Below are 25,491 nucleotides of genomic sequence, written 5' to 3'. Positions count from 1 at the left end.
ATTTTGTTTGGGATAACATAACCTTTGTGTGTTAGTTTTTAGAACTTGTTTGTCACTAAAACGTTGTACTGATATAAAAAAAATAGCATGCACATATCCATAGGACAGGTGTTTTGTGGGTATCTGGCTAAGTCATGATAACTAAAAGGATGTGGCCCCAGCAATATGTAGTACATGTGGCTGCATCTACTCTGACTATTGTTACGGAAATCTAGTCCATGCAGTAATGAAAGAAAAAGAAAAAAAATACGTAATTCTGAAGAAAGAATGGTATGCATTCTCAGAGGAGACTTTGTATATGTAGAAAATCCATAATAATCTACAAACCATGGAATTTATTAAGATTTATAATGTGCATGTTAAACTTACCACAATCTACCTTCAAGTATAAGAAATCTTAAAACAATATATTTCCATTTCTACCTCCTGATCTTTGTGCTACTGTTGTGATATATTTTCTTGTGAATGTATTACAACCCCAAAAACACATTGCTGCTGATGTTGCTTTTAAACACTTTTCCTTTAAATAATTAGAAAAATATTTTATATCTACTACCACATAGTTATCATTTCCAGTGTCTTCATTATTTTTTTTTTTTTTAAGACTGGAAATACAATTCCAGGTTGGTATTGTGTGTATGATTTTAAAAGTGGTAACTACAGTACCATTTGGATTGCATTGTTTCTGACATGCTTGCTGTAATTGTAATCCTAGTTCTCATTATGTGATTTATCTTAAGTTGATTTTACAGTTCTCTGAATTTTTGCTAAAGCTACTTGATTATCATATTTCAGGTGCTTGAGGTTTGTTGAGTTTCTTGGATGTATGAGTTTATAACTTTCATCAAATATAAAAGCTTTTCTACCATTCTTCACATTTTTCTTGTTCTCCCTCTGCACTACAGTGACTCCAGTTATACTTTTGTAAGGCTGCTTGAGGTGCACTGTTAAAAAAAAAACTTTTTTTTTCATCTATGTGGTTACAAGTTTATTAATCTTTTCTTTACAATCTAATGTGCCATTCATCCCATTCAGTGTACTTTATATAGCAGGTATTGTTTTCATTTCTGATAGATTTTTTTAAGATTTATTTATTTATACAAGAATCGGGGTATAGGCCAGATGCGAGGGAGGGTGAGAGGATTCACCAGAGACAGAGCAGGGAGCAGAACAGGCAGACTGATGAACTACACTGCTGAGGGGAGCAGCCGGGGAGACAGGAGAGGTCTGCCATGCCATGCGGGACCCCTCACCGGCCAGCTGGCCGGGATCAAACCCACGTTGCAGAGGCTGTGGACAGTCTCACAGCGCTGTGCTCAACTGCCTGCGCCACCAGGGGAGGCCCTCTGGTAGATTTTTTTTTTTTAATACCCTGCTTATATGCTTAATCTTTGCTGTATCTTTATAAACATGAAATGTAAATAAGTGTTTAAATCTTTTTTCTTTTAATTCTCTTATTGTGTATTACTGAGTTGGTTTTGATTGATTTTTTCTCCCCATTAACGGTCCCTTTTTTGCATGCCTGTTAATTTTTTTTTTTTTAATAGAGGCATGTTTTATTTATTTGTTTGTTTGTTTATACATGCACTGGGTACAGTCAGAAGCACGGGAGGGTGAGAGAATTCACCAGAGGCAGAGCGGGGAGCAGAGCAGGCAGAAGGACCGAAGTACACTGCTGAGGGGAGCAGCGGGCGGCAGGAGAGGTCTGCGCGCCATGTGGGACCCTCCTCTGGTGGCTGGGGAGCAGCCGGGGATCGAACCTGCGTCGCAGAGGCCGCGGGCAGCTTCGCAACTCAGCGCTCAACCGCTGCGCCACCGGGGAGGCCCCAAATGCCTGTTAATTTTTGATTGGATACCAAAAGTTGTGGATTTCTCACCTTTTTATGTGCTGCATATGTTTGTGTCTCTTACAAATACTCTTTTTTTTTTAAAAAAAAAAAAAGATTTATTTATACAAGAACTGGGGTACAGGCCAGAGGCACGGGAGGGTGAGAAAATTCACCAGAGACAGAGCGGGGAGCAGAACAGGCAGACGACTGAAAACATTGCTGAGGGGAGCAGCAGGCGAGACAGGAGAGGTCTGCGCGCCATATGGGACCCTCGCTGGCGGCCGGGGATTGAACTCATGCTGCAGAAGCTGTGGATTGCTTCATAGTGCGCCACCAGGGAGGCCCTTACAAATGTTCTTTTTTTTTTTTTTTTTTTTTTTAAGATTTATTTATTTATACAAGCACTGGGTACAGTCAAGCGCGGGAGGGTGAGAGAATTCACCAGAGCCGGAGCAGGGAACAGAGCAGGCAGACTGACGAAATACACTGCTGAGGGGAGGAGCAGGCGCGGCAGGAGAGGTCTGTTGGGCCATATGGGACCCTCGCTGGCGGCCAGGGATCGAACTGGCACTGCAGAGGCTGCGGGCAGCTTTGCAGTCCAGCGCTCAACTGCTGTGCCACCAGGGGAGGCCCCTTACAAATGTTATTATAAATATTCAGCTGTGTTCTGGGACACCTTTATGTAACTTGGAAATTGTTTGAAGCTTTGAGGGCTTTTTGTCTGAGCTGTTATGTAGCATCAGAATAGAATTTCATCTAGGGTTAATTTTGCCTCTGTCCTGGGTCTAAAACTTGGTGTACTCTAATAAATTACCTTGAACTTTGAGATTTCCCACTATGCCTGGTGGGAGCAGGAACTCTTTCTGTCCCTATTAGACTTTTGGTATTGTTGCCTCTAATCCAGGGTGTGTAAATTTCAGCGCTATTGACATCTAGACTCAGTCCTTTAGGGGCCTAGTCCTGTGCATTCTAGAATGTTTAGCAGCATCTCTAACTTCTGGTTACTCAATGCTTGTAGCACCCTGTGCCCCTCCTCCGCCCCTAAATTTTGACAACCCAAAATGTCCCCAGACATTGCTAAATGTCATCCGGAGACAAAAATCAATCTGGTTGAGGACCATCACTATAATTTTTTTCAGATGATTCTTTTCCTAAGTTCAGAGATCACTGTTTGTGATGATTAGTACATAAAGGAGACCCCGTATAGGTTTCCAGAACATGCCACATCCTAGAGTAGTGCACTCTCCTGCTCAGCAAACTCCAGCCACATTTTCCAGACTGCCAGCTCAGTCTCCTTAAGATAACCACCAGATAGTAAGGTATGTTAGTCATATGTATCACCTCCTTTGTTTTCTCTCTGTCAGGTGTCTTTTGTTACCTGATGTCTTTGCTCTTGAAAAAATGTTGTTTCATGTTTTTTTTTTTTTTTTTTTTGTCTTATGTGGAAAGTCATCTGGTCCTTTTTGTTCTGTCTTGACTTAAAGCTGAAGTCTCAACAATTAGTCTTTTACTTTGGAGGAGATGTCCTGAGATACCCCTAACCATTCCACCCCGAAGAACATGGTAGTGGTAAAGTGGTAGTTGAATTTTCATGAAGTTTTATCTCCCACTTCCTAGAGTATATGTGTGTTACTAAGACTGCAGGTACCAGCCTGCAGGTACCATTCTGTCTTGTAAGCAGTCAGCAAGATATCAGCTATATGATGAGTCAGAAGGTTTAGATGTCTTCAGATTGTGAGAGTTAAAATAGCCCAAAGAGGAAATTATAAGTTAATATTGTCCTATATGAATGCAAAATGTTTTTGATCCTCTTTTATAATTGGAATGGAAAAGAACACAGTCACCACCTAGGCTTAATTAAATCAGCCCAGCTACATGTCTGAGACTACAGCTGTGACCAGGGCTAGAATTTGGTTAAGTCTTTTGGAGCCTTCCATTATTTTTTAGGATTCACCTGCTTTCTGTGTATCATAGGATAGCAGACGTCATCCTCTTTACTGGTGGGCCTCATCTTCACTATTCTTCACCCCTCTGAAAGCAGTAGCGTCTTGTATTTACTGTCTTGTTCTACGAAAGGGGACGTTTTCGGATGATTGCACTTGGCTTTTACCACATAGGTCATCAACCCATTGTGGGGGTTTTTTAACTGCCAATTATAAATTCTGTTTCTTAATTTAGGGAGTGGATGGAGACTGTTAGGTGGCCTGAGGTCCAGCCAATCCAGTATAAGCCACATTTTCTGCAGGACTTTTATTTTCTCCATACAGAAGGTTTTGACTGAGAGTTTCTTCTTCACAGAACCTTAATTAGAATAAATTCAGGTGTAAATTTTTCTAAGAAGACATAACTTGCATACCATCTTGCCTCTCTGTGTATTTAGCTTGGGCTTCCTTAAAACATTTGAGGTCTCAGGGTACTTGAATGTTGGAAGTTAAACTCACTTCTGCCCACTCCCCCCCCCTTTTTTTTGGCCAGAACAAGTCACAAGACCAATTGTACCCATGGGGAGGTGGGCAGGTGTGCAGATGCCAATTTTTCATGGGGGAGTGGTAAGATCCCTTTGATAAGAGAGCATGTGGACTAAGAAATGTTGTAGCCACCTTTGAAGCTACAGTCTGCCATATCACTATGCAATCTGCTATCATCTAGAATTTTATAGAACTTTCTCATTTGTTGCGGTTTTCTATTTTAATCTTTTTGTCCTTTTTTTTTTTAAGATTTATTTATGCATACAAGAACGGGTACAGGTCAGAGGTGGGGGCGGTGGAGAGGATTCATTAGAGACAGATTTGGGAACAGAACAGGACGAATGACTGCCATGTGGGTAGCTCCCTTGCTGGGAATCGAACTCATGCTGCAGTGGCTACAGATAGCTTCATAGGTTGCGTCTTAACCCCTTGCTCCACCAGGGAGGACCTTTTCTGTCCTTTTTTTAATACTTAAGAAAATCTTTTTCACTATCATTTTAGCTAAGATTTGGCAGCTGTGAATGGTTGTTGACAACTCCATCATGGTTAATTGGCAGTTGTAATCTTTGGAATCAAGGTATACAGCTTTTTTTAATCCCTTAACAGCTCCCTGTCTTTCAAGCTTATTAGAAAACAAGTTGTCTTTGGTATCTTTTCTTTCTGTTGTGGCATCTGGTTATTCTTTTGGCCAGTTGCATTTCAAAACAAGAAGGCAGTATTTGGGAGCAGTCTGCTGTGGTATAAAGGCATTATTCCTTTTAAGAGAACAAGGAGGTACGTTGTATATAGAGAATTTGTTTATAAACTTATACTGTGCACCAACATTTGCATAACACCACATTTGACTGCTACCATATTCTCCTCTTGCTATGATACTGCTCTTAGCTGAGGTTGTATACTGTGTCATCCTGTGAGTTTTTAATATCTTGTTATCTGAATGAGGACCAAAGAAAATTTCCTTACCTCTTACACACAGGCCAGTAGCATTGTCCCACTGGACACCCTTTTTGTTTGTAGATTAAGAAAGGTTTTTGAAGAAAGTTATGTTTTAAGAGGAATAGTTATATGCAATGTCATCTCTAGAGGTGGTCAACCAGGACACACAAAGATCTGGAGCCTGCAAATGCAGACACTAATCTGGAGGGGGAAAACCCAACAAAACCAAAAAAAAAAAAAGACAGCATAACAGGAAGTCACTGAAGAAGAAAAGTTACATCTGTTTAAGAATGAAATCGATTTTGATGTGGAATAATGAGGTTTTGATTCCTGACATTGATTGTGTGGAGGCTATTGACCATGCTGATGCCTTTTGGGGAAATAATGTTTGGATTGAGGGAGCTCTTTGCCTTTGAGGTCGTAATTCAGAGATTTTATGATACTTACATAGTTAACAGTCCTGTCATAAATTTTGTTAGCTTAAATTCAGAATTGTGGGATGTCATTATGTTAAGTATATTTGAAAAGTGATCTAAAATCTTTTTTGTTCTACAGGACTTAAACATTATTTACGCTTACCTTCATGGAATGGAAATATTATCAAATCTCAGGGAACATCAACTTAGGTAAGTGTGATGCTGTGTTTTAAGAGCATGCTATGGCATTATTCAAATGAGGTCGTGTAGCTAGTTGCAGAGGACAAATCATTTAGGGGGATTTGTAAGATAGTCATAGGAATTTGCATTTCGCTCAATTTTTTTTTTTTTTAAACCATGATACCTTAGCAAATCTTAACATCTAAGCGCAGTACTGTCTTCCATAAAATAAGGGTAAAATTATCTTTTTAACAGTATTTTAAGGATTAAATGAGAATAACTTTTTAAAGCAAAGCACAGTGCTCAGTATGTTAGCCAGTTAAAACAAGTTATTTTCTTTTTTAAAGATGGGCGTAGAATGATTTAATGTTGTATTTAAAGTGGAAAGAGTAGGGCGTATGATTTTGTATTTTTTTTTGTATTTTTTTTTCATAAAAATGTTATTTAGTATGAATTGGCAGGTTATAGAATTACATGAGTATTATACTTGTTGCCACTTGATGTTATCTAATTGCTTTTTTTGAAAATATTGCATTTAAATGTATATATTTCTAAACTTGTAGATTAATGAAAGTGATAAATCTTACCCTTTTGTTGAGGTAATTATAAGATTTTTTGAAACAGTTTAATTTGTTTTTTTAATAGATTAATGTCTGCAAGAGCACGCTATGAGAGATACAGTGGCAATCAAATTCTTTTTTGGTAAGTATTTCCATAGTTAAATTAATTGCTTTAATGTTTAAACTTTAGCAGTAAAATTCATTTAATTTTGGAACAATATCTGTAGAGCAAATCAAAATATATTTATAAACTATGAAATATATAGGGAGCATAGAAGAGACATACAGTGCGACAAAGTTGAATATATATGTTTCTGTAACTACTACCCAGATGAATGTGTAGAACATGTCAGCTTTTGAGAAGGCTCAGGTCTACTCTCTTTTGGAAAGGTTATCAGTTTTGAGTAATTTTACCACTTTTTGAATTTCATAGATACTTTGGTCAGACTTAAAATTCACACATGTCCACGCTTCTCTCATACTTGTGCATTCATTCTGTTTCACTGCTTTATAGTATATAATTGTGTGAAAATAACTGTGTTTTCCTCTGTTAACAGACATTTGAATTATTTGCATTTTTGTTGCTATCAGGAGTAGTAAAGTTCCTGGCACCATTTTGTTCATGTCTTTCATGTCTGTATATACTCATGCCTGTTGGGCATATTCGTTGGAATAGAGTTATTGGAAATCCATGTTCAAATTTAGGAGAGTCTAACTAGAATCCAATGTATATTTCCTTTATCTCATCATTTTGCATTTCTTTACTAATGATGAATGGTTTTCATAAGCTATTTGGATAGTACTTAATGAAATTGTGATTCAAGTTTTGTTTGGGTTTTCTATCTTCTTTCTATTGATCTCTTACACATTTTCTATCTAACTCTTTTGTTAGATACGTATGTTGCAAATATTCTCCTACCTTTTATGGTTTGCCTTTTCACTCCATAAACTTTTGAAGAAGAGAAATTTTTAGCTTTCTGTTTTTCTGCTCTTCATGGCTGGTACAAAAAAATAAAATCTTCCCTTCCTCCTGATTATAAATATATTCTCTGTTTTTCTTCTAAAATTTTGGTGAATGTATCTAGGATTGGTACTGGCTTTGCATATTTTTAAAATATTTGCTGGGTTCATGTAGATTTTGGTAGCTGTATTATTTACTGATCTGTATATAAGCTGTACTTATGCTCACCCTCTGTAGAATGGATGGAAAGCAGAACAATATTTGTCCTAATTGAGCATATCATATAGTTAAAATACTTAAACATATTTAAGTGCTATCAGTGAATTACACACTTAAAATGGGTGAATTTTGGATCTGGATATTATACCTCACTAAAGCTGTTTAAAACATTTATTCTATAAAATCTATATCTTGTTGGTCATAAGCAAGAGTTTTTTTAAAAAAGAATGTGAAGCCAAGTAAAGAATTTAAATTCCTGGATTATGAAGGCAGAGAGAAGAGTGTAGTTGACCTTAATAGAAAAAGTGAAAATAAACCACTGTGTTCAAATTCTGGAGCAAAGAAGAGTAAACAGCAGAGAGGAATCTTGAGAGTCAGATGGAAGCAAGCATAAGAGTTTTTGATCTCTTTAGGAGCTTTGGGAAGCCTTTGAAGAAGTAAGATTCTGCAAGATTAAGTATGGCTCCCTTTTCTGAGCCAGATTATTCTTGGATTCATTTACTTGCAGAGAAAGGAAATAGTGTGGCCCCACATAAAAGGGTTTCATGTTCCTTGTGTTTACTTATCAAATGCATTGCCAAGATTCAAATAATTTCCGATAGATGAACTAGCATGTCTTTCTTGCTGATGGGAGTGAGCTTTAGAATTTTCCCTGCATTTATGGTAGAATTTTCAGACAGCTTTGTGATTGCTTCAACTAATTATGATAAAAATTGGAGGCTTATTATAACTTCCAGTTAAAACTTATTTCTGTCTTAATTTTGGACAAATTTTGCTTTCATTGTTTTTAATTCCTTGATATTGTAAAATTACATTTCAAAAGATAAGGAAGTGGAATTATAAAAAAAAAAAAAGAAAACCTTACATAGATTAGGGTAAGACGATACAGTTGTTTCCATCTTCTCTAAGTAAAGGTGGGAAAAAATATAAAAAGTACTCTAAAGTACCTACTGGAATGTTGGCAAGAATTTCCCCTTCTCATGGTAAACAATAGGATTGGTCCAAAAAGCTTATCCTTGGTTCTGTATGGAATGATTTGGAAGCTTAGGTTTTCTGGGTGGAAATTCTTCTATGCATGGAGAACAGAGAATACTGGAATATCCACAAATAAATGATTGTGAGGTAGATGTTAAAGATGTGAGTTTGAGTTGTCTGATAACACAACTTGACATGTGAAGTAGATGACCACATGAATGTCCAATTCTCAGCTCACAGGAAAGATTTACTTTCTAGATGTTAGATTTCTCTACGTAGTGGAATTAAATGAAACTTTAGTTATGGTTAATAAAGATGAGAGAGAGAAACAGTAGATTAGAAACTAACGTCTGACAATGTGACAAGTTTCTGTTGGGGATTTAAGTGGACTAAAATGCTGAGAAGTCTGTCTTGTGATTTTTTTTAATCCTTCAAACACATGTAAACTGAAATATTGGGTAAACATTTAAGTCTTTCAGAATAAAATTTAAAAGAAATATTGTTCATTGTGATCCAAATTCTAGTTGAAAATAAACTTGTAAATTCTAGTAGTGTCTTTAATGTATATGAACGCGCTCAGAAATAGAATTTTCTAAGATGCAGATGTATATACAATATTTAAGTTAATCTTCATCAAGTGTCATGATCCACTACACAAAGTAAAGAATGTGAAGTTGAAGATCCCAGTAAGAGGAAGCATACTCTTTTTAAGTTTGTATCGTAATTTAGTGATTATACTTTTTTTTTTAATAAAAGATTTATTTATTTATTTATTTATTTATACAAGCACTGGGTACAGTCAGAAACACGGGAGGTTAAGAGAATTCACCAGAGCCAGAGGGGAGAGCAGAGCAGGCAGACTGATGAAACACACTGCTGAGTGGAGCAGTGGGTGACAGGAGAGGTCTGCCCGCCATGTGGGACCCTCGCTCAGCAGCCGGGGATCAAACCAGCACTGCAGAGGCTGCGGGCAGCTGTGCAACCCAGCGCTCAACCGCTGTGCAACCGGGGAGGCCCTAGTGATTATACTTTTCTATATGAATACAGTCTGTATAAAGTGTAGGCAGCAGACAAAATTACCTAATTTCCAACTAGTATTACTTAATTTTTAGTGATTTACAATTTTATTGGGGTATATTTCATTTTTTATATTTTATATTGACCCAGTATACATGGAGATGTGTGTGTTCATTTTCTCATTTACTTAAACAGCTCTGAAACTGTTGCCAGATGTTGGTATATCCTGCTTTCTGGATCTGTGCTTATGAAAGACTCCATGGTCTTGCCTCCTTGCAGGTACGTTTACATTCATTGCTTAGTACATGTGTCAGGTATAGTTAATGTTACACCGGTGTTATCTGTTACATTAAACTATGTAGTAAGAATGTATTTTTTTTCAATAGGTGATGCATTTTATAAGTCTTTGCTTATTGGTACTGCTAGAAATACTGCACAGATATCAACTGAGATTTCATATTTCTGAGCATATAATCTTTACGTTTACATCATAACACAGTATGTTAATCCTGTTTGGTCTCTAGTTTTATGTGAGGTTTGATCTGATTTAAATTACAATTCTTTAATGCTGTGAATGGTTATGAGGCAATCTGTCTTAATGGTTAAGATATGAATAGTCAAGAAATTGTTTTTTTTAGAGTAGACAACCTTAGTTAGAATCCCTATTATATGATAGGATATATTTTAGTTTTCTTGTTTTGAAAATGAGAGTAATAGTAGTACCTGCTTATGTGTTTTCATAATGTTTACCAAACTGCTACTCAGAGTTCTTAGTAGAAGTTTGTAAAAATTGACACTAGATCCAGACTTTGAGTGCTGTTACTTCTTCAGGAAATTGCTTAATCTCTTGCCTCAGTTTCCTCATTTGTAGAGTGGGGATACTAATAGATACTATTTTACAAGCTAGTTTTGAGGAATAAATAAGTTAATCTAAAGCTCTTACAATAGTGCCTGACTGTTACAAATAATTGTTAATTATCACTATCATATTATCGCTTAAAAGAAGAGATGGGCGCTTGCGAGATGGTCAAATACATTATTGTTAAGAGATTGTGGTCTGTTAGTAATCTGTAAGATTTTGGGGCTTCAGATTGTGATTTGGTCAAATAAAAATATAATTTTTTAGTGACTCCTTTCCAAAAATGTTGAGATTTTTTAGGCTTATAAAGTCAAACTTCCAATTGCAGCTAAGTTAATTTAGAGAATATGTTAGATATAGACCAATAGGTAGTAGAAACATTTGCTAGGTTGCCTTGGGCCAGAGTTGGTCTATCATTGGGTCAAGGCTAGTAAGAAGGGTACCACTGCGCAGGATTGGAGTCAAAGACCTCGACCCCCCGCTAGGTGTGCATTGGCCCTGAGGCTGGGTACAGGACCTCCTTTTTACACACACACACACACACCCCCACACCCCCAACACCCTCACCCTCTATTGACTAAACTTTAGTATTTCCAGCTAGCAGGACAATATTAAGTAAATCAGATCCTTTACTGCAAAGTAGATTTGAAAGCTGAGAGCCAGTACATTTGGAGTCTAAAGGCAATAAAATAGCTAGTATCATCCATTCCCTGGACTTCAGTCCAAGGACAGAATCTGTTTCACCTAAGAAGATAAAGTTATCCTTCAGATAAGTGAGGATATGAACATTCTCAACAGTCATTACTGACTGTATTATATATTATACCTCTGAATATTCTATTAAGACTATCTTGTAAAAACCATCTCCAGCAACTTGTATGTAAAATAAATATGGGGAAGAAAGAGAAGAAGAAAATACAAACCTTATTTTCTGTGATTGATCTTAAGACTGTGTAGTTGATGTCTCTGATTTCTACCCTTTCAGTATTTATGACCTCAGTCAAAATTTCAGCTGTCCCGCATACTTTACCTAATGGTTGGAACAAAACCATTTTTGAAGGGTCCTCAGTTGTCCTCATGCTTTTCCCCCTTCATTTTTTTGTTGTTGCTGTAGTTTTCCATTAATCTTTAATAGTTGATACGGAAGTACTACAAGAAACCAAAGAAAATCCCTTGGCCTGCAAACAGTCTTCCTGCCCCTGATTGTGTAAAGCACTCATTGTCTTGTTGGTGATGGGGATTGATCACTTAGGCTATCAGAGTAACAGCTTTTCCTGACTGTTGGTTCAGTGATCAGTTGGAAGTCCTACTTCACAAGAGCTGTTGTTGTGTTTCCCAATAGAATCCATCTTTTTGTGGGCACTTACACTCAAAAACAGCAGAATTTAAAATTTGGGGAAGGGGAAGCAAAATTTTATGAATGAGTTACTAGGTGTGGCAATGAGAAGAGCCATTTCTGTCCCATGCCATTAATACCATACCCATGTATTCTCACTTTGAGGAGAAACAAACCATTGCAATACTTGAGTTCTATGATGGAAAACAATGCTTATCTAAAGTAGCAAGACAACATTAGATATTTTGTGGATAGTGATACTAACAGACGCTTTATGGACAAGAAAGGCAAATCATTTCCAGTTATGAGTCTGTTCCAGTGAAGATAAATATCTGCCCTTGGATGACTAACTAGTATGCTTGAAGAATGGTCTCATATGAGGATCAATGTTGATCTCTACTGTGGTAGATTATGTTCCCAACAATAGCATTGGCATTTGACACTCTGCATATTCTCCATCTTTGTCACTGTGACCATTTCATGCAGGGACCAAGTGTGCAAGCACTGGAGTGACTCCAGAAAAAGATTGGCTGTCATTTTGTTTCCTTTCCAGTGGGTTCTCTTTGGTCATTCATATGGAAGATAGCTATCCTCTGAATGAGGTCCTTCCTCATAACTCTTCCAAGACTTCCTTTTTGCCAGTTTTCCGTGCTTTTTCCCTCCAAGTTCCTGACCATTCAGCCAAACCACTAGTAAGTGCCGATGGATCTGTTTGCAGCAATATTTCTGGCCATCTCTCAAACAATACAGACATATGTCAGGCACTCTTCTAGTCATTGGAATTGGGATAAGTTATCTTTAGATAGCACTGTGCATAGCACTATCCATTTTCTGAGGACATAATTACTCAAATAATTTTTTGAGAAATTCTTACCTTTCAAAGTCAAAGCACTAAGTTACCACCTTTTTCAGTATTTTGCATGTCTTTACCGTGTTTTTTTTTAGTACATATGTAAACAAAAATACATCTTCTTGTTTCTCCTATTATTGATCCAAATAGAGAGTTTTAACTCTTGCATTGCGAAATATATTTGGTAGGATAGTGAAGATAAATGTACATGTTAATGCTACTCTAAATCAAACATTTCCCTAATCACTACCTGATCAAGAAATTGAACATTGTCAGTACCCTTGAAACAGCCTCCTTGTCTTTTTTTCTCAAATTAGCTCTCCTACTCCCCCCAAAGAAGATCATTTGCCTAAATTTTAGTCAGTCTGGAGTATCTGTAGAGTTTTAACCTGAGATAATGTTGCACACCTAAACACTGTAGTTCTGTTTACTTTTGAATTTAAAACGATTGTAACTATATAGTATTATTTGGTGTCTACTCTGGGCCAACATGTTTGTAAGATTAATTCATATTGTTGCATGTAGTTAATTCATTCTCATTGATTTAGTACTTCATTGTTAATTTTGGACTATTTAAAGTAAAGCAACTGTGAACCTTCTTGTACATTAGATGCATACATGCATGCATTTATGTATGGTATACCTAACAAAAAATTGTTGGCTGACCAGAAGTGCCTGTATTCAGCTTTAATTGTGCATTTTAAGGTGTGTTCCAAAGTGGATGTACTAATTTACACATCTACCAGCAGAATATGAGAATTCCTCTTCCATATCCTCACCAACAATTAGTGTTGGCAACTGAAAACAAAATTTTTTTTTTAAGATTTTATTTTATTTATTTATGTATGCAAGAGCTGGGGCATAGGCCAGAGGTGCAGGGAATGAGAAGATTGAGTAGCAGTGAGTAGCAGAACAGGTGGACTGACTGAATTACACTGCTGAGGGGAGCAGCGGGCGAGACTGGAGAGGTCTGCCCTGCCATGTGGGTTAGCTCCCTGGCTAGGGATTGAACTAATGCTGCAGATTAATGCTTCAGTGGCCCCGATAGCTGCCCATAGACTTAATCCCTTGTGCCACCAGAAACACCCCTGGAAATTTTTTTTGACTGTTCAATTTCAGTTATTCTGTTGAGTACACATCTCATTATAGTTTTTGACTTACATGTTACTAACTGCTGATGAGTTGAATAAATGCACATTTAAATAGTCTCTTGTGAAGTGCTTCTTCACATATGTTTCTCATTTTTTTTAATGTACTGTCTTTGTTGAGACTTAGAAATTCTTTGTATGAGTAAGAATCCTTGTTTGGTTATTTTTGTTGCAAATATCTTTTCCCCAATCTGTACCTTGTGATACTCTTTTAGTAATGTATTTGTATAAACACAGTTTCCTAACTCTAGTGTAGAACAATTTAGTGTTTTAGTTTTGTCTTCAGAACTATTTTTGTGCCTGAGGTAATGAAGATCCTTTTCTTTATTTTTAGAACTTTTCTTGTTTTACTTTAACATTTGTATCTATAGTCTACTTAGAATTGATTTTTGAGTCGAATATTGTTGAGTGAAGATCAAATCTCAACAGTAGTTAGAGATGATCAGAGTGAGGAGGACTCAAACCTGGGAAGCAATCTGACAGATTTTTGCTCTGAGAGCTGTTCGACTGAACACAAGTTGGAATTTAGTTTATGTAGGTAAGAACAATGAGTCATTGACAGAAGAATGTAGTAATTCTTGATAGGGGTTTCCAGGACCTAAAGTTATACTGACGCTAGAGGAATGCAATGCAGTATTTAATTTTTTTCTCGTTAATGAATGCTCTGCTGTGATGCAAAGGCTGGATAGAATTATTAAATCTTTTTTTTTTTCTTTTTTTAATCTGAAAAGACTGACTTTACCTTCAGGCAGCAGATTTCTGCACATAGGATGGAGCCTGCAGGATAGCTTTACTCTCTTGCCTCCTAGACCTGGGGAATCGGATTGGGGAGCGGTGGTCCCCAGAAAATTGTACAATATACTGGTGTTGTGTGGTTTACCACGTGGGTTCCTGTTTTTCCTTTACCAATCTAATTCAATGCTGCCTTTTCCATTTGCACGTATTTGTGTATCTGCCTCTGGACTTTTTATCTGTTCCATTAGCATTTGTCTGCTTGTTTGAATACCACACTATTATAATTATGATTGTTTTATAATAATGTCTTGAAGTTTAATAGACTATTTAAAAATGAAAAACCACTCAACTGTGTTTCAGCATGGTTGTATCATTTCAGACTGCCACCAGTAATGTACAAGAGTTCTGTTTGTTGCTATATCTTTTTTTTTTTTTTAATGTAGCCACCCACATGTTACTGTGACATAGTGCCTTATTTTCCTTTTTCCTGGGGCATGATATTAAGCACTTTCCCTTTTCTTATTGAACGTAGTTTCCCTTTGTTCCTTTGTGATGTATCTTTAAAACTTTTTTTTTTTTTAATACAATAGCTGGGGTACAGGCCAGAGGTGCGGGAGGGTGAGAGAATTCACCAGAGACAGAGTGGGGAGCAGAACAGGCTGATAGATCAAAAGCACTGCTAAGGGGACCAGCGGGCGTGACAGGAGAAGTCTGCCGCGCCATATGGGAAGCTCCCTGGCCAGCTGGAAATCGAACCCGCGCTGCAGAGGCTGTGGACAACTTCGCAGTGCTGTGCTCAACCCAGTGAGCCAACGGGGAGGCCCTTTAAGACTTTTTTGTTTGATTTGCCTTTTGTGTTTGTTTTCATTCTTTTTTAGCAATCTTTATTTTGTGATGCAAGTTGTAGTGTATTTTATCTTATTTGGCTTGCATCTTAATTCTGTCCATTTTAAACAACTATTAAGGTATGTAGTTGACATACTAAACTGCACATAAAGTATACAATTTAAGTTTTGGCATATGTGTATTTGTGAAAACCACCATTGTAGCAAAAATAGTTACCATATCATCCCTACCAAAAAGAATTTCCTCGTGCCCTTTTGTAAATCTTCACTCACATTCATCCTTGCTCCCTCCTTTGCCCTCCCTTGATACCCAAGAATCATTGTTTCTTATTTTGTTTTTTGGTAATGACCAGTTTATATTTTCTAGAATATTTCATAAGTTGCAACACCAATAAATAATCCTTCCTTGTCTGTCTCCTCATAACTCAGTAAAATTATTTTGAGGTCTATCGTGTTGTAATGTGTATCAATATTTCACTTCTTTTTGTTGCAGTGTTCTTGGGTAATGATATACCAATTTGTTTAGCATTCAATTACTGGTGGGCATTTGGTCTGTTTCTTGTTTTTGTTTTTTAAGATTTATTTTCATTTATGTATGCAAACAAGAACTGGGGTAAAGGCCAGAGGTGGGCAGGGGGAGAGGATTCACCAGAGACAGAGTGGGGAGCAGAACAGGCAGATCTATTGAAATACACTGCTGAGGAGAGCAGCTGGCAAGAGGAGAGGTCTGCTGTGTCATGCAGGTTATCTCCCCAGCCAGGGACAAGAACTCTTGCTGCAGTGACTGGTGGCAGTAGATAGTTTGATAGCGCTAAAACTTTAACCCTTGTGGCACCAGGGAGGCCCTGTTTCCTGTTTTTAACTAGAGTTGCTGTGAACATTTATGCATGTTTTTATATGGAGGTATGCTTTGATTTCTCTTGAATAATGTGATCGTTACAGGGCAGGGAGGGGGCACCCCAAAGCCCCCAAACCTACCTGCTTTAAATAGGTTCTGCCATCCGCTGCATGAAGACAAAACATATAAGACCTTTCTTTAATGGAAAGGAACTTCAATACAATTACTAAACAATACAGAAAAGACAAAAATTTTGGTTTCTAAATCAGGCACCCAGAGTTACCTATCCCCTCATGGGTAACAGTCTATCCAAATGGGATTGGCCCAGAGCAAAGCCCAAAAGCCTGCCACAAGTCTAAAGCACCTTCTATCAGGGACCTGTAGAAACGGGTTAGAAACAGACAAGTCTGGGAGGAAAAGAACAAAATCAAGATAAAAGCTGCCTTTGTTACCCTCCCCATGGGTCTCTCACCCACATGTTTCACCCAGTCCAGAACCAAAAGCAAGTGTAGTTTCTTCACATGTCTCTGCTCCATGTGTCTCCTCGCTCTCCATTCTGGTTCCTTCTTTCTCCAGTCTCCTCTCCAGTTTCTTCTCCTTGCTCCACTCCACCCTTCTATTGGGTGGGGCAGGAACCTGGAACTTCCCCTTTGTTTTGCATATCTACCTGGTGGTGGCTAATTTATGTAGTCAGTTATCGTTTAACCTTTTAAGAAAGCGCCATTTTATTTTCCAAAATTACAACATTTTACATTGCCGCCAGCAGTATGTGAGAAGAGTTCAGTTATTCCCTATAAAATCCTCAACAGCACTTGGTTAGGTTACAAACCCTGATTGGTTTGTGGCATTACCTGATTGTTGTGTAGACTTGCATTTCCCTAAAGACAAATAATGATGAGCATCTTTTCATGTCCTTATTTGTCAATTGTATATCTTATTATAAAGTGTCTTTTGCCGGGCCTCCCCAGTGGCGCAGCGGTTGAGCGCTGGGTTGCGAAGCTGCACACAGCCTCTGCAGTGCTGGTTCGATCCCCGGCCACCGGGTGAGGGTCCCACATGGCGCGCAGACCTCTCCTGCTGCCCGCTGCTCCCCTCAGCAGTGTATTTCATCAGTCTGCCTGCTCTGCTCTCCCCTCTGGCTCTGGTGAATTCTCTCACCCTCCCATGCTTCTGACTGTACCCAGTGCTTGTATAAATAAATAAATAAATAAACTTTAAAAAAAATAAAGTGTCTTGCCTATTTGGGGGAAGGGGTAGGATTGTTCAATTTCTAATATTTAAATTTCAGAAAATCTTAATGTAGGCTATGTACAAGTCCTTTAATGGATGTGTGATTTCCAGATATTTTTTCCCAGTCTGTGGTTTGTACTTTCCATCTGTTTAACTGTCTTCCTCATAGCAGAGGTTCTTAATTTTGATGAAGTTCAGGATTTTTTTAAGGGACTGTGCTTTTGGTAGTGTATGCAAGAAATCTTTGATTAACCCAACATCACAAGGAATTTTTTTCCTATAATTTCTTCTGAAAGTTTTGCAGTTTTAGATTTTACCTTGCTTTAAGTTAGTGATCTATTTTGGGCTAGTTTTTTTCTTTGATGATATGATATGTGGATCTGTTTTTTTTTTTTTTAAGATTATCTATGCATACAAAAACTGGGATACAGGCCAGTAGTGTGGAGGGAGGGTGAGAAGATTCACTAGAGACACAGTGGGGAACAGAACAGGCAGACTGACTGAAATACACTGCTGAGGGGAGCAGGAGGTGAGTCAGGAGAGGTCTGCACCATATGGGTATCTTCCTGGCCGGGGATCAGATTCATGGTGCAGTGATTGTAGACAGCTTCATAGGTTGCATCTTAATCCCTTGTACCAAGGAGACCCTGGTTCTGTTTTGTTTTTGTTTTTTTTTTAAGATTTATTTATACAAGTACTGGGTTCAGTCAGAAGCACAGGAGGGTGAGAGAATTCACCAGAGCCAGAGCAGGGAGCAAAACAGGCAGACTGACGAAGTACACTGCTGAGGGGAGCAGTGGGCGCAGCAGGAGAGGTCTTCGCGCCATGTGGGACCCTGGCTGGCTGCCGGGGATCGAACCGGTGCTGCAGAGGCTGCGGGCAGCTTTGCAGCCCAGTGCTCAACCGCTGCACCACTGGGGAGGCCCTATTTTTTTTATTATTAAGACTTATTTACCCATACAAGAACTGGGGAACAGGGCAGAGATGTGGGGTGTGAGGATTCACCAGAGACAGAGTGAGGAACAGAACAGGCGGATCTACTGAAATACAATGCTGAGGGGAGCAGCTGGTGAGACAGGAGAGGTCTGCTGCACCATGTGGGTCACCTCCCTGGCCAGGAATTATACTCATGCTGCAGTGGCTGCTGATAGCTTCATAGTGCTGTGTCTTAACCTCTTGCGCCACCAAGGAGGCCCTGATATGTGGATCTGATGTTATCTTTTTACTTATGCTTAATCCAGTTGTTCAGCCCTAAATTTGTCAACATGATGTGGTTTTTGGACTTTTGAGTGTAGGGTACTTGGATTCACTCTGGGAAAGGTTTCACAAGAGCTTTGCTTTCTGCGCCACGCAGCTTTCTCTGCAAGACAGAGACGTTAGTTATATTTAAAGAACATGTTTATTAGGAAAAGGGGAGAAGAATGAAAAACACTTGCATAGACACAAGCGGGCAGGAAGAGCTGCCCCAAGAGGGACAGGTTTGCTAAGAGAGGCCTGCGTGGTAGCAGGCGGGCGGCCTTGAGGAGAGCAGCCTCTGCTGAGGGGGTCAGTGAGGAGAATCCCTGGCATGGTACAGGTCACAGGCCGGCAGGAAGGCTGCTGCCCTGCAGAGGGACAGAGTTGGTGAAAAGAAGCACCTGCATAGTCACAGGTGGGCAGATAGACTGCTATCCTGTGCTAGTGCAGAGATTGTACTGATCTAGTCTTTTTCTCTTTTGGAGTGGCCCACTCCTTTGTGGAGTGGCCTGTTGCTGATTTTGGATAATAGTGAGAATCCTAAAGGGACTGGAGATTCCAGTATGGGCCCAATCTCTATCTTTACCCTCAGGTCTGTGCTCTGGACACTCCCTGCAGCTTCTGATACCTGCTTGGGCCTTAAGCCTTGTGATAAGGTACTGGCCCCTAAGGGTCGGGATTTCTATAGCTGGGTTAATGGTCATGTTAATCCCCTCTACCCCCACCATCTTGTGTGAGTCAGGTTTTAGTCTTCTGATGCCTCCTCTAAGTTTTCTGTTCTTTCCTCCATCAAACACAACTATTCTTTTTCTGAATTACTTCTGCATCTTTATCAAAATTGACCATTTATTGTTTACCAATTTTTTTACTTTGTTTTGATCTTTTTTTCTATTGCCAGTACCACATTATCCTGATGGTTGTAGCTTAAATAACAAAATGAGGTAGAATGGGTTTTTCATCTTTGTCAGCCTTACTGAATTCACATTTTAGTTCTGGTAGCTGTTGTATAGGTTCTTTATTATTTTCCTGTATACGTGATCTTGTCATTTGTGAATAAACAATTTTGCCCCCCCCCCCAACCCCAATCAGAATGCCTTCTCTTTGCCTGCCTGTGTTATTTTTCTGCCTTACTGTGTTGGGAAGAAACTGCAGTGCAGTATTGAAGGGATGTTGCGAGAGCAGACTCCCTTCACTTGTTCTCAGTTTAAATGGGGATGGAGAGGAAGTTTGAGGATGAGGTGTAGTTTTAAATTTTTCGTAGGTGGGCTTCTGTGGTGGTGCAGGGGTTAAAGTCTTAGCGCTATCAAGCTACTGCCAGCCACTGTGACTTGAGTTCGCTCCCAACCAGGGAGATGACCCACATGGCTCAGCTCTCCTGTTTTGCCCCCTGCTCCCTCAGCAGTATATTTCAGTAGATCCACCTGTTCTGCTCCCCACTCTTTCTCTGGTGAATCCTCTCACATACTTCTGGCCTATACCCCAGTTCTTGTATGCATAAATAAATCTTTAGAAAATAGATAGATTGGGCCTCCCTGGTGGCGCAGCGGGTTGAGCACAGCGCTGTGAAGCTGTCTGCAGCCTCTGTTAGAGTGGGTTCAATTCCCAGCCGGCCAGGGAGAAACCCACATGGCTCTGCAGACCTCTCCTGCCTCGCCCTCTGCTCCCCTCAGCAGTGTCTTCAGTCCATCTGCCTGTTCTGCCCCCTGCTTTCTCTGGTGAATCTGCTCACCCTCCTGCAACTCTTACCTGTACCTCAGTTCTTGTACAAATAAATAAATCTTTTAAAAAAAAAAGAAAATAGATTTTTCATAGGTGCCATTTATCTAGTTCTAGTTGCTGGTTGGTAATTAATACTTTCCTATACCCTGCACCCTTATCAGGTAATCACTCTTCTACTTTCTGGCATATAGGTTAGTTTACATTTCCTATTTTAAATAAAAGGAATAATATTTTGTTAATTTTTCTAAGACTCTCCACTTGGTGTATTGTAGACATTCCTTCATGTTGCTGTAGATCAGTAGTTCATTTCGTAAAATTGCTTGGTAGTATTCTTTTACGTAGGTATACCACAGAATGTTTATCCATTGATCTATTAGAAGACTGAGATTATTTACATTTTGGGCTATTAAAATAAAGGACCTATGAACATTTATGTATTTGTATGGACATGATTTTGTTTTCTCAGGCAGATAGCTACAATTGCACAGTTGTATGGTAGGTATGCTTTACTCAAAACAAAACAAAAACTGGGGTCTCCCCTGTGGCGCAGCAGTTGAGCACTGGGCTGCGAAGCTGCCCGCAGCCTCCATGGCGCCGGTTTGATCCTCGGCCACCAGCGAGGGTCCCACATGAGCTGGTCCCCTCAGCAGTGTATTTCGTCATTCTGCCTGTTCTGTTCCCCAGTCAGGCTCTGGTGATTTCTCTCACCCTCCTGCGCTTCTGACTGTGCCCAGTGCTTGCATAAATAAATAAATAAATACCTAGTGCTTGTATAAATCAATCAAACAAACAAAAACTGCCAGAATATTTTGAGTGATTGTGCCACTTACGTTCCCACCACCAGTTTGAAAATTATAGTGACTTAATATCTTCTGTAATGCTTGCTATAATTTTGATTTCAGCTCAACTGGTGTATATATAATGGGGCCTCATTATGGCATTAACTTGCATTTCCATGATAATTGGTATTTTATTTTTTTAAAGATTTATTTATTTTTATACAAGAGCTGGGGTACAGGCCAGCGGCACGGGAGGTTGAGAGGATTCACCAGAGACAGAACTGGGAGCAGAACAGGCAGACCGAGTGAAATACACTGCTGAGGGGAGCAGCGGGTGAGACAGGATAGGTCTACTGTGCCATGTGGGAATCACCCTGGCTGGCCGGGAAGCAAACTGGCGCCCGAAGGCTGCGGGACAGCTTCACAGCGCTGCACTCAATCCACTGCACCACTGGGGAGGCACGATAATTGGTATTTTTATATGCAGTTATTGACCATTGCATTTCCATTCATCTGAAGATTTTGAACTTTTTGGGAACTTTTATGACTAATGCTGGTATAAAAATTCATATATGTTTTTCTGTGGACTGTGTGTTTTCATTTCTTTTGTAGATATGCAGGAGTAGAGCTATTATATAAGTATATATTTAACTTTTGAGGGAAAGATTCAAATTGTTTAAAAAGATGACTATTTTATACTGTGACCAGCAACATATAATGGATCTACTTTTTCCATTGGTAATGACAGTCATTTTGATTATTGCCAATTCTACTGTGAATTTAAAATATCTCACTGTGATAATAATTTGCATTTCTGAAATGATTTAGTGCTATTGAGGTTCTTTTCATATACATTACAATGTGTTCCGATATCTTTTGTTGAAATGTCTGTTCAGAGCTTTTCTCCATTTTTAACTGTATTATTTATCTTACGAAGTTGTAAGAACTTTTTTGTTTTTGATACAAGTATTTTTTATCAAATATGTGATTTGCATATAGTTTTAGCTTGTCTTTTTCTTAGTATTTTTAGCACAAACATTTTAAATTTTAGTAAAGTCATATTTGCTAAGTTCTTTAAAGGATAGAGATTTTGTTGTCATATTTAAGAAATCCAACTGAATCAGCTATTTAGTCTTAGAATTTTTTTTCTAGAGCTTTTTCATATTTAGCTATTTCAATTTGGCATATGACAGTTATGACTCAATTTCTGTTTTTGTTTCGTTTTGCATAGGAATATCAAATTGATCTAGCACTATTGAAGACATTGAATTATCTATAAGTATTCACATCAGCCCTATGTCCCACAACTTTGTCATTTTTTACATTGTTTTTGACTTTTAGATCTTTTGTATTTCCATATAAATTTAAGGATCTGCTTGCCTATTGGGATTTTGATAGGAAATGATGTTTTGTTTATTTCAAAATACACTTTATTTTTTAGAACAGTTATAGGTTTATAGCAAAATGGAGTGTACGGTATAGAGATTATTCATCTACGCCATACTCCTACTTGTGCATAACCTCTACCATCATCAGCTTTCCCCAGCTGAGTGGTACAATTGTTATAGTCAGTGAACCTGCATTGTCACATTATTACCACCCAAAGTATATAGTTTAAGTTAAGGTTCACTCTTGGTGTTGTATGTGCTGAGTTTGGATGAATAGATAATGACATGTATCCACATTATTGTATGATACAAAATGGTTTTACTGCTCTAAATGTCTCTAAATTCCCCCTACTCATTTCTATCCTCCAGCGCCTGGAAATCACAATCTTTTTATTGTCTCCATGGTTTTGTATATTCTAGAATGTTGTGTAGTTGGGATCATATGGATTATAGCCTTTCACATTGGATTCTTTGACTTAGAAATATGTATTTAAGTTTCTTCCATGTCTTTTCATGGCTTAATCACTCATTTCTTTGAGTGTTGAGTAATTATCTGAATGTACCACAGTTTATCCATTCACATATTGAAGGATATCTAATTTGCTTCCAAGTTTTTTTATTTATGAATAAAGCTACTGTACACATTTCTTTGGAAGTTCTTGTGTGGATCTGAGTTTTCACCTTCCTTGGGTAAAATACCAGAGAACATGATTACTGGATCATATGATAAATTAATTTTTGATTTTATAAAGAATTGCCAGAATTGTGTTCTAGCATTGTCTTCTAAAGTAAATGTAGCATTTTGTGTTCCTGCCAACAATAAATGAGAGTTCTTGTTATTCCACATCCTTGACAACATTTGATAATGTCATTGGCCTGGATTTTGGCCATTCTGATAGTATTTGTATCTCATTTTAATTTGTGTTTCCTGCTAATGATTTGAAGCATCTCTGCTATTTCTAATTATTTTTCTTAACAGTCTCACTTTCTTGACTTTGTGTTCATAGTGCAGAAGTTTATTTTAATGAAGTCCAGCTTGCAATTATTACTTTCCTAGAATGTGCCTTTAGTGTTGTAGCTAAAAAAATCATTGCCACACCCAGAGTCATTTAGATTTTCTGCTGTTATTCTAGGAGTTTTATAGTTTTATATTTGATTCTGTGATCCATTTGTTAGTTTTTGTCAGGAGTGTATAATCAGTCTATATTTTTTTTTCCTGCATGTGTTGAAAAAACTAACTCTGCTCCATTCTATTACTTTATTCTTTTGTCAAATCAGTTGACGATATTTATAGGGGTCTGTTTCTGGACTTGCTGCTCTCTCCCAGTGATCTATTTTTCTGTTCTTTCACCAGTATCAGACTTGGTTACATATCTTTACAATCTTGATTACATAGCTTTACAGTAAGTTATGAAATGAAATTGCATAATGTAAGTCTTCTGACTTTTTAAGTCTTTAATCTTTTTTTTTTACTAATCTGGGTCTTTTATCTCTCCATATAAACTTCAGAATCAATTTAAAAGCTGTAAAATAACCTTCTAAAATTTTTAATGGGATTGTATTGAATTTATAGATCCAATTGGGAAAAACTGACGTCTTGACAACATCTTGACAATATCTTGAGCGTGGACATCTTCATTTATTTAGTAGTTCTTTGATGTTTTTCATCAGCATTCCGTAGTTTTACCCACACAGATCTTGTACATATTTTATAAGTAGCATTGTATTTTTAATTTCAAATTCTACTTGTTCATTGCTGGTATATAGGAAAGCTGTTGACTTGTATATTAACCTTGTAACCTGCAAAATTGCTGTGATCAATTGATAGATCCAGGGTTTTGTTAACTTTTCAGATTTTCAACATATACTGTCAGTTATCTGCAAACAGGAAATTTTTGTCTCTCTTCCTAGTGTATATATCTGTTATTTTCTTTTCTTGCCTTACTGTATTACTTAGGACTTTCAGTATTATCTTGAAAAGCAGTAGTGAGAGGAAATATCCTTAGATCCCGCTCTTAATGGTAAAGCATTGAATTTCTCACCATTAACTATGACTTTTTGTAAATAGTCTTTGTCAGGTTGTGGAAAGTCCCCATTCCTAGTTTACTGAGTTTTTTGTTTTTTGTTTGTTTTTTTTTTTTTTTTAGATTGATTTATTTATACAAGAACTGGGGTACAGGCCAGAGGCATGGGAGGGTGAGAGAATTCACCAGAGGCAGAACAGGCAGACAGACCAAAAGCAGTGCTGAGGGGAGCAGCGGGTGCGACAGGAGAGGTCTGCCGCGCTATGTGGGAATCTCCCTGGCTGGCCAGGAATCGAACTAGTGCTGCAGAAGCTGCGGACAGCTGCACTCAACCTGCTGCGCCACCCGAGAGGCTCTACTAAGAGTTATTAATCATGAATGGATGTTGGATTTTGTCAAATACTCTTTCTGTATCATTGATAAGATTGATTAGATTGTGATTTTTCTTTAGCCTATTGATGTGATGTATTAATATATTGTTTTTCAAATGTTGAACTAACCTTGCATGCCTGAGTTAAATCCTACTTGATAGTTATGTGTAATTTAAATGTATATTCCTGCTATATCTGAGTCTGGTTCTGATGTTTGCTTTCTCCAACTTCTGGGAGTTTTTGCCTTGTGATTATTTCTTGGTTAGCTAGAGGTGATGTACTGAGTAAAGGGAATTGTTGTAAACAGATCTTTAGTAATATGCTGGCATAGTGTGGGTGATGGGAAGCATTTTATAGTCCTATGAGTAGGAGTCAGTGTTCTAATGAGCTTTTTGCTCCTGGACTTTGTTTCTGTTTTTTCCCTCCCTTTGTGTAGTATAATGTTGGTAGAGTGGGCCAGAGGCAGCTTGAGTTGAATATTTAACTTTTCATAGGTCTTCTATGCTCTGATGGGATAGTTTCTTTTAAGACTATTTTCAAATGGTTTGAAACCATTTCAAAATGGCTCCTTT

The 25,491-nt window shown here is 38.1% G+C and overlaps 1 protein-coding gene across 5 annotated transcripts in view; it reads left to right on the top strand.

Moving 5' to 3' along the window:
- RAPGEF6 (Rap guanine nucleotide exchange factor 6) overlaps positions 1-25,491 on the top strand; it is a gene marked incomplete at both ends in the record, with an annotated part of 190,947 nt that overhangs the window by 19,008 nt on the left and 146,448 nt on the right. For all 5 annotated transcript variants that reach the window (XM_084252765.1, XM_084252767.1, XM_084252764.1 and 2 more), the window contains 3 exons: positions 5,789-5,859; positions 6,475-6,531; positions 9,757-9,840. In XM_084252765.1, the coding sequence (XP_084108891.1) occupies positions 5,789-5,859; positions 6,475-6,531; positions 9,757-9,840 (212 nt within the window). The remainder of the gene's footprint in view (positions 1-5,788; positions 5,860-6,474; positions 6,532-9,756; positions 9,841-25,491) is intronic.

This window comes from Talpa europaea (genome assembly GCF_964194135.1).
Source record: "Talpa europaea genome assembly, chromosome: 13".
NCBI lineage: Eukaryota > Metazoa > Chordata > Mammalia > Eulipotyphla > Talpidae > Talpa > Talpa europaea.
Note: the sequence above shows the minus strand (reverse complement) of the source record. Positions and strands in the feature narration are given on the sequence as shown.